This window comes from Dromaius novaehollandiae, chromosome 1 (assembly GCF_036370855.1).
Source record: "Dromaius novaehollandiae isolate bDroNov1 chromosome 1, bDroNov1.hap1, whole genome shotgun sequence".
Classification (NCBI taxonomy): domain Eukaryota; kingdom Metazoa; phylum Chordata; class Aves; order Casuariiformes; family Dromaiidae; genus Dromaius; species Dromaius novaehollandiae.
The window spans coordinates 13501565-13516114 of record NC_088098.1 but is presented as its reverse complement, the minus strand read 5'-3'; the positions used below and the strand labels follow the sequence as shown (position 1 = coordinate 13516114).

General features: G+C 39.6%; 1 protein-coding gene across 4 annotated transcripts; it reads right to left on the bottom strand.

Annotated features, from left to right (window-relative positions):
- Nucleotides 1-50: 50 nt before the first annotated feature.
- On the bottom strand, nucleotides 51-13793 carry GTSE1 (G2 and S-phase expressed 1). Of its 4 annotated transcripts, XM_064506008.1 has the most exons (13): nucleotides 13665-13776; nucleotides 13133-13234; nucleotides 12931-13014; nucleotides 12118-12181; nucleotides 11421-12042; nucleotides 9989-10159; nucleotides 8656-8809; nucleotides 7090-7467; nucleotides 6820-6892; nucleotides 6092-6340; nucleotides 4712-4892; nucleotides 3441-3581; nucleotides 51-2365 (listed from the first exon to the last, which is right to left on the bottom strand). In XM_064506008.1, the coding sequence occupies exons 3-13, from the start codon at nucleotides 13007-13009 to the stop codon at nucleotides 2282-2284; spliced, it is 2196 nt and encodes a 731-aa protein (XP_064362078.1). In that variant the 5' UTR covers nucleotides 13010-13014; nucleotides 13133-13234; nucleotides 13665-13776; the 3' UTR covers nucleotides 51-2281. The 4 variants fall into 4 exon arrangements, with proteins under 4 accessions (XP_064362078.1, XP_025951129.2, XP_025951127.2 ...); XM_026095344.2 differs by lacking the exon at nucleotides 13133-13234 and having other exon boundaries at nucleotides 13665-13793; XM_026095342.2 differs by lacking the exon at nucleotides 13665-13776 and having other exon boundaries at nucleotides 13133-13612.
- Nucleotides 13794-14550: the final 757 nt, after the last annotated feature.

Genomic DNA, 14550 nt, shown 5'->3' with positions numbered 1-14550 from the left:
ACTAAGTAACTAAATTCTGATTAATTGTTTCACACAAATAGACCGCATGGTTCTCAGTAGCAGAATTTATTCACTGCTTAAAGAGGCAGGACATGGGATGTACAGTAGAGGCAATACATTACTTAAACCAACTAGTAAGGTGGAAAAGTTAGACAAGCTTTCAGACCAACAACCCTCCTTCAGGGAAATTAGTACAGTTAAACACATTCAAAGAGTCCTCCAACCTGTCAGCCTTTCATCAGCAACAACATATGAACTGTATTGCTCAAAGACAGACCCAGTTAAACTCAGTGTAAATATTAAGCTCTGAGACCACACGTAGCTACATCTTGTAGCTCCAATTTCTACATGCTTATCATCACTTAATATGCCCAAGGTTATTCTACCTGCCTCCAGCTGCTGCTACCAAACCATGCAGATTGCCCACAGGACCATGCAGCACCAATCAACCCCACACAGATGTCCTAGACTTACTGCATTTCAAGTGGCACCAGACAAGATGTTTGGACAACTGAGTTACACTTGAAGGTACACATTCTTGAAGACATATCTATGTCTAGTTATAACCCCACTGTCTAAACTCCAGTTAATAGTTAATCAATACAGGCAGGGGATCCCAGAACTGTTCAGCTGACCAGATGCCTGCTTTAGGACAGCACTTCTAGGTGTTTTGAGTTGCAGCTGACTCCCAATGTCAGTTCAGCTGAGTTCTGGCTACTAGAACACAAGCTAGTCAAAACTGCTGATAAACTACTTTTGCTTAAGTTGTCATCATCATGCTTGAAAATAGTATTTAGATCTGTCTGCAGAAGCATAAATTTACAAAATTTAATTTTCTCAACTGGTATAGAACATGTAGTACTCTTACATAGAGGGCATAAACCTGTTATATTCATTTACTGCATTAAAAAGACACCACTAATTAAAGCAAAAGAAGTTTTTGTGATTTTAATCTTTCCTTTTGTTTACATTTAGAACAATATATGGAAGAATTCAGTTCTCCCTCATTTCAAGTCTAGCAGAAGACCTGTTGTGAGTATTGTTTTAACTGCACAGCATTAGCTTGTAAGCAAAATTTCCATAAACGCTTGGATGAAGTCATCTTGCTGTTAATAAAAAGAAAAGCAAAGCAACAAATTGCACATTAGTACAGTTCATATTTAGCAAGAGCAGGTAGCATGGTTGTTTCCTCTGACTCCGAGGACCTGGCTGTGTTTCATAAGAGAGTCTGATGCTGCAGTAACCATAGGAATGGTAGCTGTGCTGGGAAGTAGACAAGTACCTTCAGATAAAGACAGGCTAGTAGCCTTGTTCAACATCAAAACATGTTTGATGAACTCAGCTGAACATTTCTTCACAGTTAAACACTTAATACAGTAGAGCTTCAAACTCCCACTGCTTTTTGAATGAATAAACAGCTGTTTAAAATCCACTTCCATCTCTTACTAAGTTTCATGAATTAAATATATTAATACACACACAGCAGGAGCCTCCAATCTCCACAGAGGAGCTTGTTGCTTCAACAGTTTATGGCTTCTCCTACAGTGTCCATTTTCACTTCCATTCACCTCCATTTAAAAACTGTATAGTACATCACACCCTCACCCAATTATGACAGTGTGGCAGGCTGTCAGGTAAGAAAGATTCATAAATATTTGTTCTTTGAAAGTGAGACGATTCAAATCAAACCCTCAAAGTTCAAGACCAAACCATCAGGCTGCTTTCTCCTTTTAATCACACAAATTCAGCTATTGCTATTAGTGTATTCCACTAGCATTCAATAGTAACAAATTCATTTCCAGACTTGCTATATTTTTGTATAAACAAAATTAGTTTCCACTGCCTTTAACTACACCTTAAGATTCATTAGTGAAACACTAGAATAGTCTAACTGAAACTTGTAGTAAAAGGCTTCCATTTTGTACAATAATTTTTTCAGTTTAATTAAACAACCCATTTATTTTAAATTCAACCTTTGTTACACTCCGGGGACAGGGAGGCACAGGACAATTGGTAGGAAGAAAAAAAAGACAGACTTCCAATACAGAGGATATCCCTTTTTGCTTCAGAGCAAAGTTTAAATATATCCACAGTGGCATATCCATGCAAAGAGCATTAAATCAGACTCAGTTTGACTATATCAAGACTGAGAATTCTGTTGTGTTAAAGTTCAGATACTCCATAGCTATCTTCATAAAGCAGTATGAGTGAAGGGTAACACCTAAAGACCTAAACGCCTTAAAGATCACAGATGCCAAGAATTCTTCATTTCAACTCAAATTCAGAACTTCAGTAGAGGGGAATCCAGATTTTCTTTGTTCACGTCAGGACTCAGAGTGATGAGAGGAGAACTCAAATCAATTAGCTGAAAGAAAAATAAGATTTAGCTATCGTAGTCAGCTATTGCACATAACTATTAGTGGTGACAACTTCTACCAGCACAATCTTAAAAAGTAACAAAATTAAAATAAATTGAAGTTTAGTATGCCAGTCAATATCCAGAAAACAGCTGTAAGCACCACACTCAAGCATTTGTGTCCAGATTTTGTAAAGATCGAGTTCATTCTTTGAGAAGCACAAACTTATTACAGGTTGGGTATTTCCATGCTCAGCAGAAAAGCCTTTTGGGCATTTAAGTTTCATTGGTATACCAATGACACTAGTGGCATTCAAGTGGCACTATCATCCAGGAAGGGCACAGCAATTCTGAACTCCTCTAAACATGCCTCTGGAAATCAGACTTTTGTGATCCCCTTTTGTGATACTTTTAATGGCCTGGCATTAAATGCAGTTGGGATCAATTCAGTGTTGTTAAAGGCAGTGTTCTCACAGTTATCACCCTTCATCTGAGAACATCTGGAACAGTCCAGCTTCAGACCTCTAGCATACTAAAAACACCTGCCCAGAAATACCCAGATTCAAAATGGGTTCCAACACACATCTTTCAGCTAGGGAGGGGAGTGTGAGATCAGTTAATCTGGGGAGAAACAGCCTTGCTTTTTGCTGAAAATGGTCTGCTGCTGTCAAGAACTGAAAATTCACAAGAAAAGGAAAACGAGATTCACCATGACTACTGTAGGGAAGACAGCATTCACCTCCTGCTCCAAGAACAGTTTCTTTAACAAATACTTAAAATATTAAACATTAAGTACTCTTTCCCCAATCTACCCCCTTTTTATTTGCAAATTGCTCCCTCGGGTGTGGTTTAATGCACATTGTCTTTAAACTTCACATTCTCTTCACTTAAGAGTTTAATACTCCATGCTTTCTTTGCTTAAGGATAGCTTTGTATGTAGTATCATACTGAACAATGTACTAGTATTAAATAATTCTTGAAATACTGTTGGGCTGCATCACAGGCAAGTACATGCAGCCAGCTGATATCTTTTCTGTTTACATATTTGCTCCAATTGTTTCCAGAAAACTTGAATATAACTTACCTTTACCTGTCCTGAGAGAGTAGGCTTTAGAGGAATAATCTTATTCACTTCAGGAGTATTGGAAAGATCAATTAGAGGCCTACTTTCACATTCCAAAGTGTGAGGGAGAGATTTATGTATTCCGAAATCTACCAGTAAGATCTAAAAAATAATAATAATAAAAAAGGGAAAAAAGTTGATGCTTTTCCTCTGTTCACTGTGAAGTCAATTTAGCTTGTAAAACTAAGAATCACAGGACAACTCTGGTTTACAGATTGGGTATTTTTCTTGCAGGATTGTTTGTGTACCATAAAGAAACTTGTAGTTTTTGTTCCACCAGTGGCTAGCATCACAAACAGGGTAAATGCAGTGAGACAAGTAAAGCAAAAAGTTCCTTGGAATATAAAACACTACCACTTAAACCTATAATCAAGTCAAGTTTAAAAGACAGTGTACTAACTATATTTAAATTACTTATCAATTATTGCACATTATTTTGCCATGTAAGCATTTCATTAGAGCCACAAGCTTTATTTATGCTTTTGTCTAGCTTAATTATTCTATACATGTATTAAGCAATTCTGTAACAGTTACCCCAAGTGTGTCATTAAGTAGGCTAATACAGGAAACAAACTGATGCAATAATATATCAAGTAACTCATCTAGAGGGTTAATTCTGTACATTAATAGAGAAATAAACAGCTAGTTTGAGAGATTAAACTTTTTCAGAACTACCAATTCTATTCTTTCCCCTTAATGCATGTACAGTGCTAGCTTTCAGCCTGAAGTCACCTCAGGAGAGAAGAAAATAAAATGTTTGCCTGACTAAGTCTGTGAAAGTTAACTTTTGTTACATGGGCTTTTGGGTTCAATCGTCATTCATTATCTCAGGATTTGCACTGCTACTACTCAGAAAGCTATAAATTGAAAGATCAAATTTCTCTAGAGAGCGCTTACTTCCTGGCTGCAATAGGAAGTGCTTTATGACACTGCTTTTGTGACTGAACCCATAAGGACTTCACAGCAAATGTCCAGAACTGCAAGTTCAATACAAAATCTGCAAGTATTTGACCATTCACTTTGAGACCGGGATCTAGCAGAAACAGTGAAGAAAAGGTCAGTACTAAAAATAGGCACTGGAGGGCGCACAGACTCAGCTCTAACCTATTTTAACTGCATGTTTTAATTTGCATGTACTGAAGTATTTCAAATTGAAGGATGAGTAGAAAATAATTCATATATATTCAAGCAGTTCACTTAGTTGCATAGAAAAATGGATTCTCTTTTCTTACCTCATTAGTTTCTCTCTCATCAGCCAGCTGATTTTGTACTCCAGCCTCTTTTAATTCACTTTCTACTATTTCTGCAGTCTTTTCTGGTGAAAAGTCAAGTGTAAGAGGTAGCACAAGTGGAGGAGATATATCATCTTCTGAAGAAGATATCTGTGTCTTAGTCTCTTTTGTCTGCTTAGCACTGGGGAAAAGAATATTGGCAGTAATTGAGTTCTTTAATCAGCATGAACTATTAAAGACAGACAAGCCAAAGTTAGACAATCTGTACTAAAAAGCTACAATGCCCTTAACCTTATTTTCTCCTTATTTCCTTTCTACCTCACATTTTAAAGACTAAAAGGCTTCCCATATTCTGATCTAAAAGCGCACTAGTTACCTGCAGAATACACCTTCATGCTGCAATAAATAAGTTTATAGACTATACATGCAAAGAAATGAGCTAATGACTCCAGGGTTGAGAAGCATTTAATCTTAAATTAACATACACATGTGGCTTCATTTTTCAGACTTTTAAGAAGTAAGTTTTAAGAAGACAAGTATTGATATTTCATATTACTAAGCAGCCCACTTCAATCCCAGCTGAGAGTAAGTGCAGGGACTAGCTGGAAGAGCAGAAGCTGAAAAACTTATTAGTATGATATTAAAAGTCATTGCAGAGAGAGTAATTTTGTTTCCTTGAGAGTAAAGAATATTTTGGACATTTAGTATTTAACATCCAGGACATATTTCCTAGGTATGCATCATGCCTGCCTTAATACTAAGAATCATTATGTATTAAGCAGCCTATAGTTACTTTTTCTGGCAACCTTCCATAGGCCTCCACAAGCCCTTAAACAAGCATGCATATGTACATATGGTGCTTGTGAAAAGATATTGGGCTGATGATATGAAGGAGGAAGCATTCTCTCCACAGAAAACTTAGTTAACAACAGCATAGGATTCCACCACTGTCCAAGATACTATTTCAAATGAAACATAGGTAAAGCTGCTAAAATCACTTCGCAGAAATATTGGCAACAGCATAAAACATAGGTAAGAGCAACACTGTTTTTAAGTAGCTACTTCCCCTCAAAAGGCAATAGCAGAACAATGCTGGCTCCAAATCTGTTTCAGTTTTTAATCAGAACATTAGATACAAGTTAAGTTGAACCCTAGTTAAAGAAATGCAAGTTCTTTAATGCCAGATGTTGACTCATCTTAATACTGCTTATAGCATTTTGTTAGTCACAAGATATAAATCCACACTGAACCTATACAGTATCTAAATGTTTAAATGTTCCATTCTAACATTTAGCAGAAGCTCTTGAAACTTTAAAGTCTCTATCAAATTTAATTTAGACCAGTTTGCCTACAATACTCATTTTGGGGGTTCTGCCTTACCCAGCTGTAAGGGTCTTTTTAGTAGACAGGCTGAAACTTTGGCGAACAGATGCAAGATGTGGAGAAACTGCCATTCTTGGTGCAGTTTTAGGAGTCACTGCTGGAAATCCTGAGATACGACGGATGGGCGTAGGTAAGGCAGACCGTTTTAAACTGGCAGGAGTCATTGAAACAGACCGCTCACGAAAACAAGAATTCTGAGAGACACCATCTTCTGAATGCTTCACAGGAGTGCTGACTGCCATCGCGCTAGAAGAGGAACACAAAATTTGCATCAGCCAAAAGCTTCTAGGAACGATACTATTCAAACAATTCTACCAGACAGTAGAGGTCAGTTTGCCTTTGGTGAAAAATGGAATGGGGTTCACGGAGTTGATCATAGTAGGGGCTTTACTTCATAAGAAATTATTTTTATGCCATGAACGATCCTGGTCTGTTTAGCATTGCAAAGATGACTCTTCTGAAGATTTTTTTTTTTTTTTAAATCAATCCCTATAGACTTTAATACTGCTTAACCTGGAGAGAAGCAGCCAACTTTCAAATAGTGATTTGAATTTTCAGAACTAATGAAGAGCACACACTGAGATTAAGAGGATCTGGAAATCTTCAGGGACTAGAAAAACTTATTTTCAAGGAAATTATAACTTTTAAAGATTGTTGTAACAACCAGCTGTGTTACTCAGAAGAAAAATATGCCTCAGTATATTCAACTTTCAGTTATGCCCTACCTTCCAAATGTGCTACAAAATGTTAATCCAAGAGATGGTGTTGCTTTTGGTGCTGATTTGTCTGGTGTTGTATCTGAAGAGAAACATATTTTTAGTGTTAATTGTTATCCACTAAATCATTTTAAAACTACAGATACCTTTCAGTTAAAATACTCAATCCTTCCAAGAGCTGGACAGAAGTTTAATAAAACAAGTGACAAGCATTTGAGGAAACATTTGATTTTATTAGCCAAATTATCAGGAGACAGGTCATGTAAAGTATGTGCTTACCTCCACCCTTTGCTGGAACCTTAATTTGACTTGTAGGCACAGAGGGAACTCTAGTCTTGGGCTTTGGGCACAAGCTTGCTTTTGTTGCACTTCTATCTTTATTCTGCTGACATAGCTTCTGCAGATTAGGAACAGAACTAAGCCTCTGAATTCCACTGCCTACAGACTCAGATGATGTTGCAGAAGCTGAAGATTTGGCTAAGCTTATAGCACTAGATATTTTTGGAGTACTAGCTGATCTCGCTTGCTTGCCAGATCTCTCAGTATTGGCAGCCTGCAGAGATGACACTCTGGTAGGCCTGACCAGGGCCGGCCTGTTTGCATTGGATGAAAGTTTACAGCCACTCACACAAGCTTTATAAGACACACTTGATTTACCTGAAATAGAAAACTTAAGTTAATTTCTAAATGATTGCTTATTGTTAAAGGTTTGAATAAGCAAATAATTAAGTTCACAAGAAATACAGAAAGTAGCGATTTACCACTGAACTTTAAGGAGAACATATACAACTACTGAAAATACACTCCCTAAATTCTCCAGCAGTTCTGCCCCATTTAGGCAACTCCCTCACCAACATACAGAATTACTGCAGTCAAGTCAAAGAATATTCTACCAGGAACACCAAAACAGCTTGCAGATTCAAGTTACACTTTTAACATTTTCTCCTGGCATAGTTGGCTTTGTTCCCTTAAACTGGCATTTAAGTGGATAATAGTTCAAATTATTCTGATTAATATCATATGCTGATCTACCACATAACTGCTTTTCTCAGTTTTTAATATGGTTCTTATTTTTAGTCAGTTTGTAGTTACTTTCATTAGTAGTATTAATCTTGACTAGACACTATTTCCTACTTATAAGAAGTTCTTACTATGCTTTAGCTTTTATTCATATCTCATTAGGCCCTGTCCAGAAACAAGCACATAAAAATTTGGAGTAGCTTGGTATCTTGCTAGACACGCAAGAACTACGATACTTACATCTGTCAGTGTTTTAGAAAACTATTTTCCTGACCCTTTGAGGCTTACTGAAATGGTCAAATGGATGACTATTACATTATAACCCCTTATTTATATTCCGTTATATCCCAATATGGAGTTTAATTTGAGTAAAACCTATCCTTTTAACAGGCTTATAGAAAGACAGAATTTGGAGACAGGCTTTCCATCTTCCTTCTGTAGTTCAGTTGGGTTTTTGTTTGTTTTTTCTTTTTTTTTTTTTTTAAATAAGTTGAGTCAGACAAGCTGACAGCATTCAAAAGCTCCCATGCTTGGCTATAAATATAGAAGAGCATGTACAACAAGAACATGTGTCCTGATGCATTGCTTACATGCAAGGGTCTGATTCAGTAAGAAGTATTACATGAATGTAGTTATCGAAAACACTAAACATCTAAGATTTATCTCCACATTGATTTATTTGGTTAGCCTAAAAAATTTATTCTCCATTCAAAACATTTCTTGCTGCTTGTATGCACTGGGCAACATCCAAACTTGCAATCCAAGAGATGCTTACCTGCTTTAACACTGTGATTTATGAGACAAATCTGTTGTAAAAGTGCTTACCGTTTTTGTGTATGGGAGAAATGGATAAACTTGAATTCAGACTTGAGTTCATGCTGGAAACTGATGACGAAGAAGAAGATGAAGTAGTCTTTCTTGTGAGACCACCAGCAACACCAGGAAGTTTCAGATGTGTTGTCATCTTCTTTAAGCCAAACTGAATCAGAGAATACAATTTACTCAACAGCAAAAGGCATTTAACACATTCTTTTGTTAGACTTCCATTTAGCATTGTAGTTACTTGCTCATGCCTTTCTAAGGTCTTTCCTCAGACTACCATTTAAAGAATGAACTCTCTTGGAAACACAGTTCATGGTATCTGGGTTTTTATACAGAACTGTATAAGAGATCTAGAATGTTGAGTCTCATTTATCCCTACCAAAAACTTGAGCATGGACTTCCTGCACCCTATTTACCTTCACATTAAAAGTTATACAAGAGTGCTGAGGAAATGATATTCTATATCAGAAACTGCTTCATGAGAAAGAAGTTATGGATTTCAGCTAAGGAATTTCTAGCAGTATTAAATATGGCAAAAAGTCAAAAGCTTCATTCAAGTACATGTGCTCCTCAGAGGTCACATTTCAGAAGGCAAGGACTAAAGGATTTGCAATATATTTTTCCAGTTTTCTGTTAACTGCATACAAACTCATTATATTCTTGGTAGATGAACACCATACATATAGCACATGCCACAGCACTGTGCTACTTTTCAGGACTGTAGGGCCAAGTAGTCATGTGAGGGTGAACAGGTACATACTAATTAAGTATGTCACCACTTTCTACAGAAAGGCAGACTGTACAACAGCTGGTTCCCATTAGTCCAGGCATAGGCCAAGCTTAATGCTCTAAGTTCCACTTGCCTCCCACAGTCTCCTATGTAGCACATGCCCTCCTCTTCCCCCTGCTTTTTTAGCAGCATTTCTTTGGCTCCTCAGGGAAACCACAGTGATGTGCTGAAAATAAGTACTGTATAACCCATATTGCAGCAGAAAAATGGCATACAGGGCTAAAAGACCACTTGCTGTTGATACAACAGCTAACAGAAACCTTGCTATTTTGTGGACTACAACTCTAGGTTCCTAGTGGTGCTGGCTTAGGATGTAGGCATGATTTGCCTCTTCCAAGTGGCCCATCCGGGAGGGATTCACTGCCTCCCCTGTTCACAGGCATGGAACACACATTCAGGAACTGCAACTGTAGAACAAGAGGCAACTTTCTGTTGAATGCATTATACACAGCAGTAGAGCTTTATATTAGAAAGTAAACTATATTCAGCTTTCTCCTTTACAGAAACGTCACCAAGATTTTTTCATGTAAAAATGCTTGCCATTACCTTACTTGGTGCAGGAAGGGCTCTTTTGTCTTGTATTGAGGAACTGCCACTGAATGAAGACTCAAAGACATCTGAAGCAGCACTTGATTTATCAGAAATAAGATCCTCAGATGATCCCATGCTGTTCAAGTCTCTTTTTGTAGAAATGCTACTGTGTTTTCCTGGTTTGGGCTGTAAATTTCAACAGAACATTTTAAAAGCTACCAGTTTTTCTGAAGCCACTGGAAAGTTTTTGCACAAGTTGATTTTGTTTAACTAACACAACAGTCAATGAGGAAGCCTTTGAACTCCAGCCAAGTCCTTGGCCTTTAGACTAATAGTTTAAATTTAGTCTAGTAAGTATATTTTCTAGGAATTTGAACAGGCTTTAACCGCGATGATTAGAAGTCAACCTAAGGACAGTTCTGCAACAACAGTTCATCAGCACAAATTTTATATAATTGTGTTCACCTACATCCTTAAAACTATGAGAGCTACCTTTAATGCATATTCTTTTGTTTTACTCTAACTTTTCAAAGGGTGAGGAATTACAATATTTAACTATATTATCCAAAGCTGTCTACTTAAACTGGCAGGGGGTTAGAATTTGGCTAGTTAAAGCATTGTCTTGCCTTGCCTCATAGCACCTCACATCAAGAAGAAACTAATTTCAAAAATGAACAAAAGTGATTTCCAGAGGCATGTTTAGAGGAGTTCAAAAATGAATTTTTTTTTAGATGATTGTTCCCAAGGATCCATTCTTCAGTAATATCTGAAGTACACACTGAAGCCTAAGTCATATGGGGTAAAACAACAAAATGTAGAAGATATTCTAAGGACAGGGATTTGTACACACAAAGTCACTAACAAAGTGATGTTTCCCTGCTATCCTAGAACACATGTTCAGTTTGTCACATAGCCACACCTTAAACCATATACAGCTAATCAATCCTGTCCACAATTGGAGGCAAGGTACAGACAGAACCAGAACTAAACAAGTTTCCTATCAAAGTAATTCTGATTTTTTTTTCTACCTTACCTCCTTTAGCAGGAGTTAATGGTAAAGCCACTTTTGCACAGTAGGTCACCAAGAACACTGCCGTGATTTTATCAGTTAAAAGACAGACATTGATACATGAAGAGTATCAAGATACAAGAAGCAGAGAGTGATGATACTAACGAAAAAAAGAAAATAAAGGAAGAAAAACTTGTCTGCAGATGCTCTACATTGTCATAACAGACTAGATGGCTGCTAAACCATAGTATCTGCCTTGACTTTTCTTTGCACTTGGCAGCCCTTTAAATTTACTTTCTCCCGGTTTAAGATATTAAGAAGCAGAGAAACATCAGATGATTAAAATACACTAATAAAAGCTTGTAGACTGTTTAAAAACTCCTGCAACTCAAAGGCCATGTTTAAAGAAAACACTGTTATACAGAATCTATCCTTTACCTTTTCTACAGTCAACAAATTGTTTTTTCCAAGAGCAGATGAAGTCTTTGCCATTTGCAAATTGTCTTTGCCAATTGTCTTTTTATTTCTTTCCTTAGTTTTCTGGTTTTGAGCAAGAGGTGAGCCAGCAAGTTTCGGAGATATATGAATTTTAACAGGGCTTCTGTTTGGAGGAGTATGAAGAGCATGTGTTTTGTCATCTGAAAAAAGTTTATCTGATTTCTTCTGAAAAGAAGGTGGCAGCTTACAGACTGGACTCTCCCACACACAGTATGTCTCCCTTTTAATAGCCCTGGGGCTTTTTTCCATATTTTTATTCCTTAGTATCTTCAGTTTTGACATGGAGTCTTCCACAAATTTTTCTATAACCTTGTTTTCTTGTTCTTCTGACTGGCTTACTTTATTCTGTTCACTCTTATTTCCAGTCTCTATCTGCAGTGCTAACAAATTAGCTTCTTTGAAAATTTCAACAAATTTCTCTCCTGTAAGTGGGCTCCACATAAGTTTATCATCAGAAGGAGGTGCAATCTTTTTTTCAGCACTTTTCATTGCTTCAATGCTGACAGTAATACATTTTTCTTTGTGTCCCAGAGGTCCAACAAAAACTTCATCTTCATTTCCACTATGAATAAAAGTAAGTCAACCAAAAGCTTAAGTTATTGGCATTTTAAACATGTACTTACCTGTAGACACTTACCTTGCAGGAGACAGTGAAAGGTCAAAATCAAACTTTTCATCAGTCAGAAGAGGCAAGTCTGAAACTATAATAATTCCATTAGGATTTTGTCATAATGACAATTTTCAATAATTTTTATTGCATTGTGCTTGGATAATTTGGTGAGGCTAAGGTCAGGTGGCAAAGAAGGCTGTAGTTCTTGAGTTTTAGTTAATACAAAACAGGCTTGCAGCATTTATTAGTTCAAAGAAATTACAAAGATACAGCTATGCATATGATCATAATTGTCACAGATGCCCAAATATTGTGCAAGGTCTAGGCATGAGATACTAGTTTCTAAGCATCCATAATAGGAACTTGGGAGCTGACTGTGGGAAGCTGTATCAGCAGCTTCCAATCAAGAAAAGTGAAAATATACAGTCAGGAGCTGCATGACAATGCAGTTGTCCTATCAGTTTTTTCCAGATTCAGACCACTAAAGTACATTAGCAGGAGCCACTGTGAAAAACTAGCTTTCCTGTTAACTAATATATACACTAAATATTAATTGAATCATCGGCAGCAAACAGACAAGGAAGAGAGGACCTCAGACTAAGCATGCAGGAGAGGGATTGATGACCTCATGTCACTATTACATATGCTCCAACACAAGTGCTCCACAAGCTCTTGAGGAGGTCTTTAAGTCATCGAGGTGGGCAACAGCAGCCCATCCAAAGAAGAAAGCATATAGAACAAGTTATAAAGCAGATACAAGAGGTCTACCAATCTTAAACATCTTAATTTTTAATATAGGATACACCAGCTAGCGTGTATCTTGACATGTTTTCCACCTACCATTGCTCTTGCAAATACCCAATTTTTCTTCAGTCACATGACTTGAGCGATGTGCTACTGTTTCTTTTCCTTCCTCCATAGTATCTGGAAAATAAAGAATTAACTATGCAGTAGGTTTAAAAAATATGCAGTAACATCACAGAGAATTGTATAATTTTGGCAAATGAATAATTAGGTAAGCTTCCCCTCCGAAGACTCTTACGTGTGAATTTCAGCAACAGCCTCACACATACAGCTTATGGAAAATCACAGAAATCTCACTGCGCTCTCTTCAAACGTGGCATCAAATAAACCAAGACTACTTCTGCAAAAAGTGTTGTAAACTCTGTAAAAAGCCTTGAAATACAGCACTGCTGTCCAGGATTCCTGAAATTCCTTAACGTGACGTTTAATCATTACATTCAGTAACTAAACCTCTCATACGAGTACAGCTCCTAAGGGCAGCACAGCCAGACAAGCGCACCAGGACGCTGTCACCCCACGCGGTCAGAAATTAGCTCTGTTCAAGAGAGGGGCAGGGGGACTGACCCGACCGACCGACGGCAGCTCAGGTCGAGCCCGCGCCCCCCACAGACGGCCCGGCGGGGCCCGCGCGGAGGGTTAACGGCCACCCGCTGTTCAGCGGGGAGGCCCCAGCCCTCCCGCCGGCGGACCCCCGCCCCGAGCCCGGCCCCGCACGCCCGCCCCGCGGCTGCGCAAGGCAGCTCGGTCCCGCCGCGCCGGGCCGCGTTCACCTCGCCGCACACAACGCTGCCACCGCCGCCACCGCGCACAACACAACGGCGCCGCGCTGCCGGCGCCACGTTTGAAATCGCGCCCCGCTCACGTGACGCGCCGCGCGCGCCCTCATTGGCCGGTTCGAACGATACGGTCCGTGCCCGGAGTCGCAGGGCCTCCTGGGGCTTGTAGGCGGCGGGGCTCCCCAACGGCCGCCGCTAGCGCAGGCCGCGGCCGGGGGGGGCAGCGTCGCCCTGCGCCTTGCCCCAGCCCGCGCCCTGCCCCGCCCCACAGGTGTCGCCTTCAGCTGCCGGAGTCCTCCAGGCTCGAGGCCCCTGCGGCTCTTTCGCCGGGCATCGTTGCCCCAGTAACGGGGCGCTGAGGGCCGGGGAGAGCGGCGGGCGGCGCAGGAACGTCGAGGGTGGAACAGGGCCGCTAGGAAACGCCCGGAAAACACCCCGGGCCGCGTTTCCTCGGGCGTTTGATGCGCCGCTGCGCAGCGCTTAGCGCTTTCGCCTGCGGCGTGGGTGGGTTTGCGGTGCCTCCCCAAGCGTGGTGCAGTCCGTCGTGGGCGTTTGAGGGTGGCTAATCAAATCACTGCATTAGACTTTAACAGCTGAATAAGGATGGTAAATCATGACCTGGGGACCTTCATGAAAGCAAGGAAAACATTTTGTAATTCTCTCTCTCCTGGGTCACTCTTGTTCTGGTAGCTTTTCCTGTTCGCAGAGACCCGCAAGCAGCACACGCACAATCTGAGTTTGTAGCCAGTCTCCTGTTGATGGGCTCATCCGCGTAGTAAATGACTAAGGCTAGGCTGAGCACCAGGGCACCCACAGCGCCCTCGCCGTCATCCAACAGGGCTGAGCACCAGGGCGCCTGCTGCGCCCTCCTGTTGTCCCG

Excerpts from the sequence above, each read along its gene's own strand:
- GTSE1 (XM_026095344.2), bottom strand. The coding sequence starts at position 13,009 with ATGGAGGAAGGAAAAGAAACAGTAGCACATCGCTCAAGTCATGTGACT. Across the intron at positions 6,341-6,819 it reads TTTTGTAGCACATTTGGAAG|CGCGATGGCAGTCAGCACTC; the intron begins GTAGGGCATAAC and ends TTCCTCTTCTAG. Across the intron at positions 4,893-6,091 it reads AAAAAGACCCTTACAGCTGG|TGCTAAGCAGACAAAAGAGA; the intron begins GTAAGGCAGAAC and ends TCTTTTCCCCAG.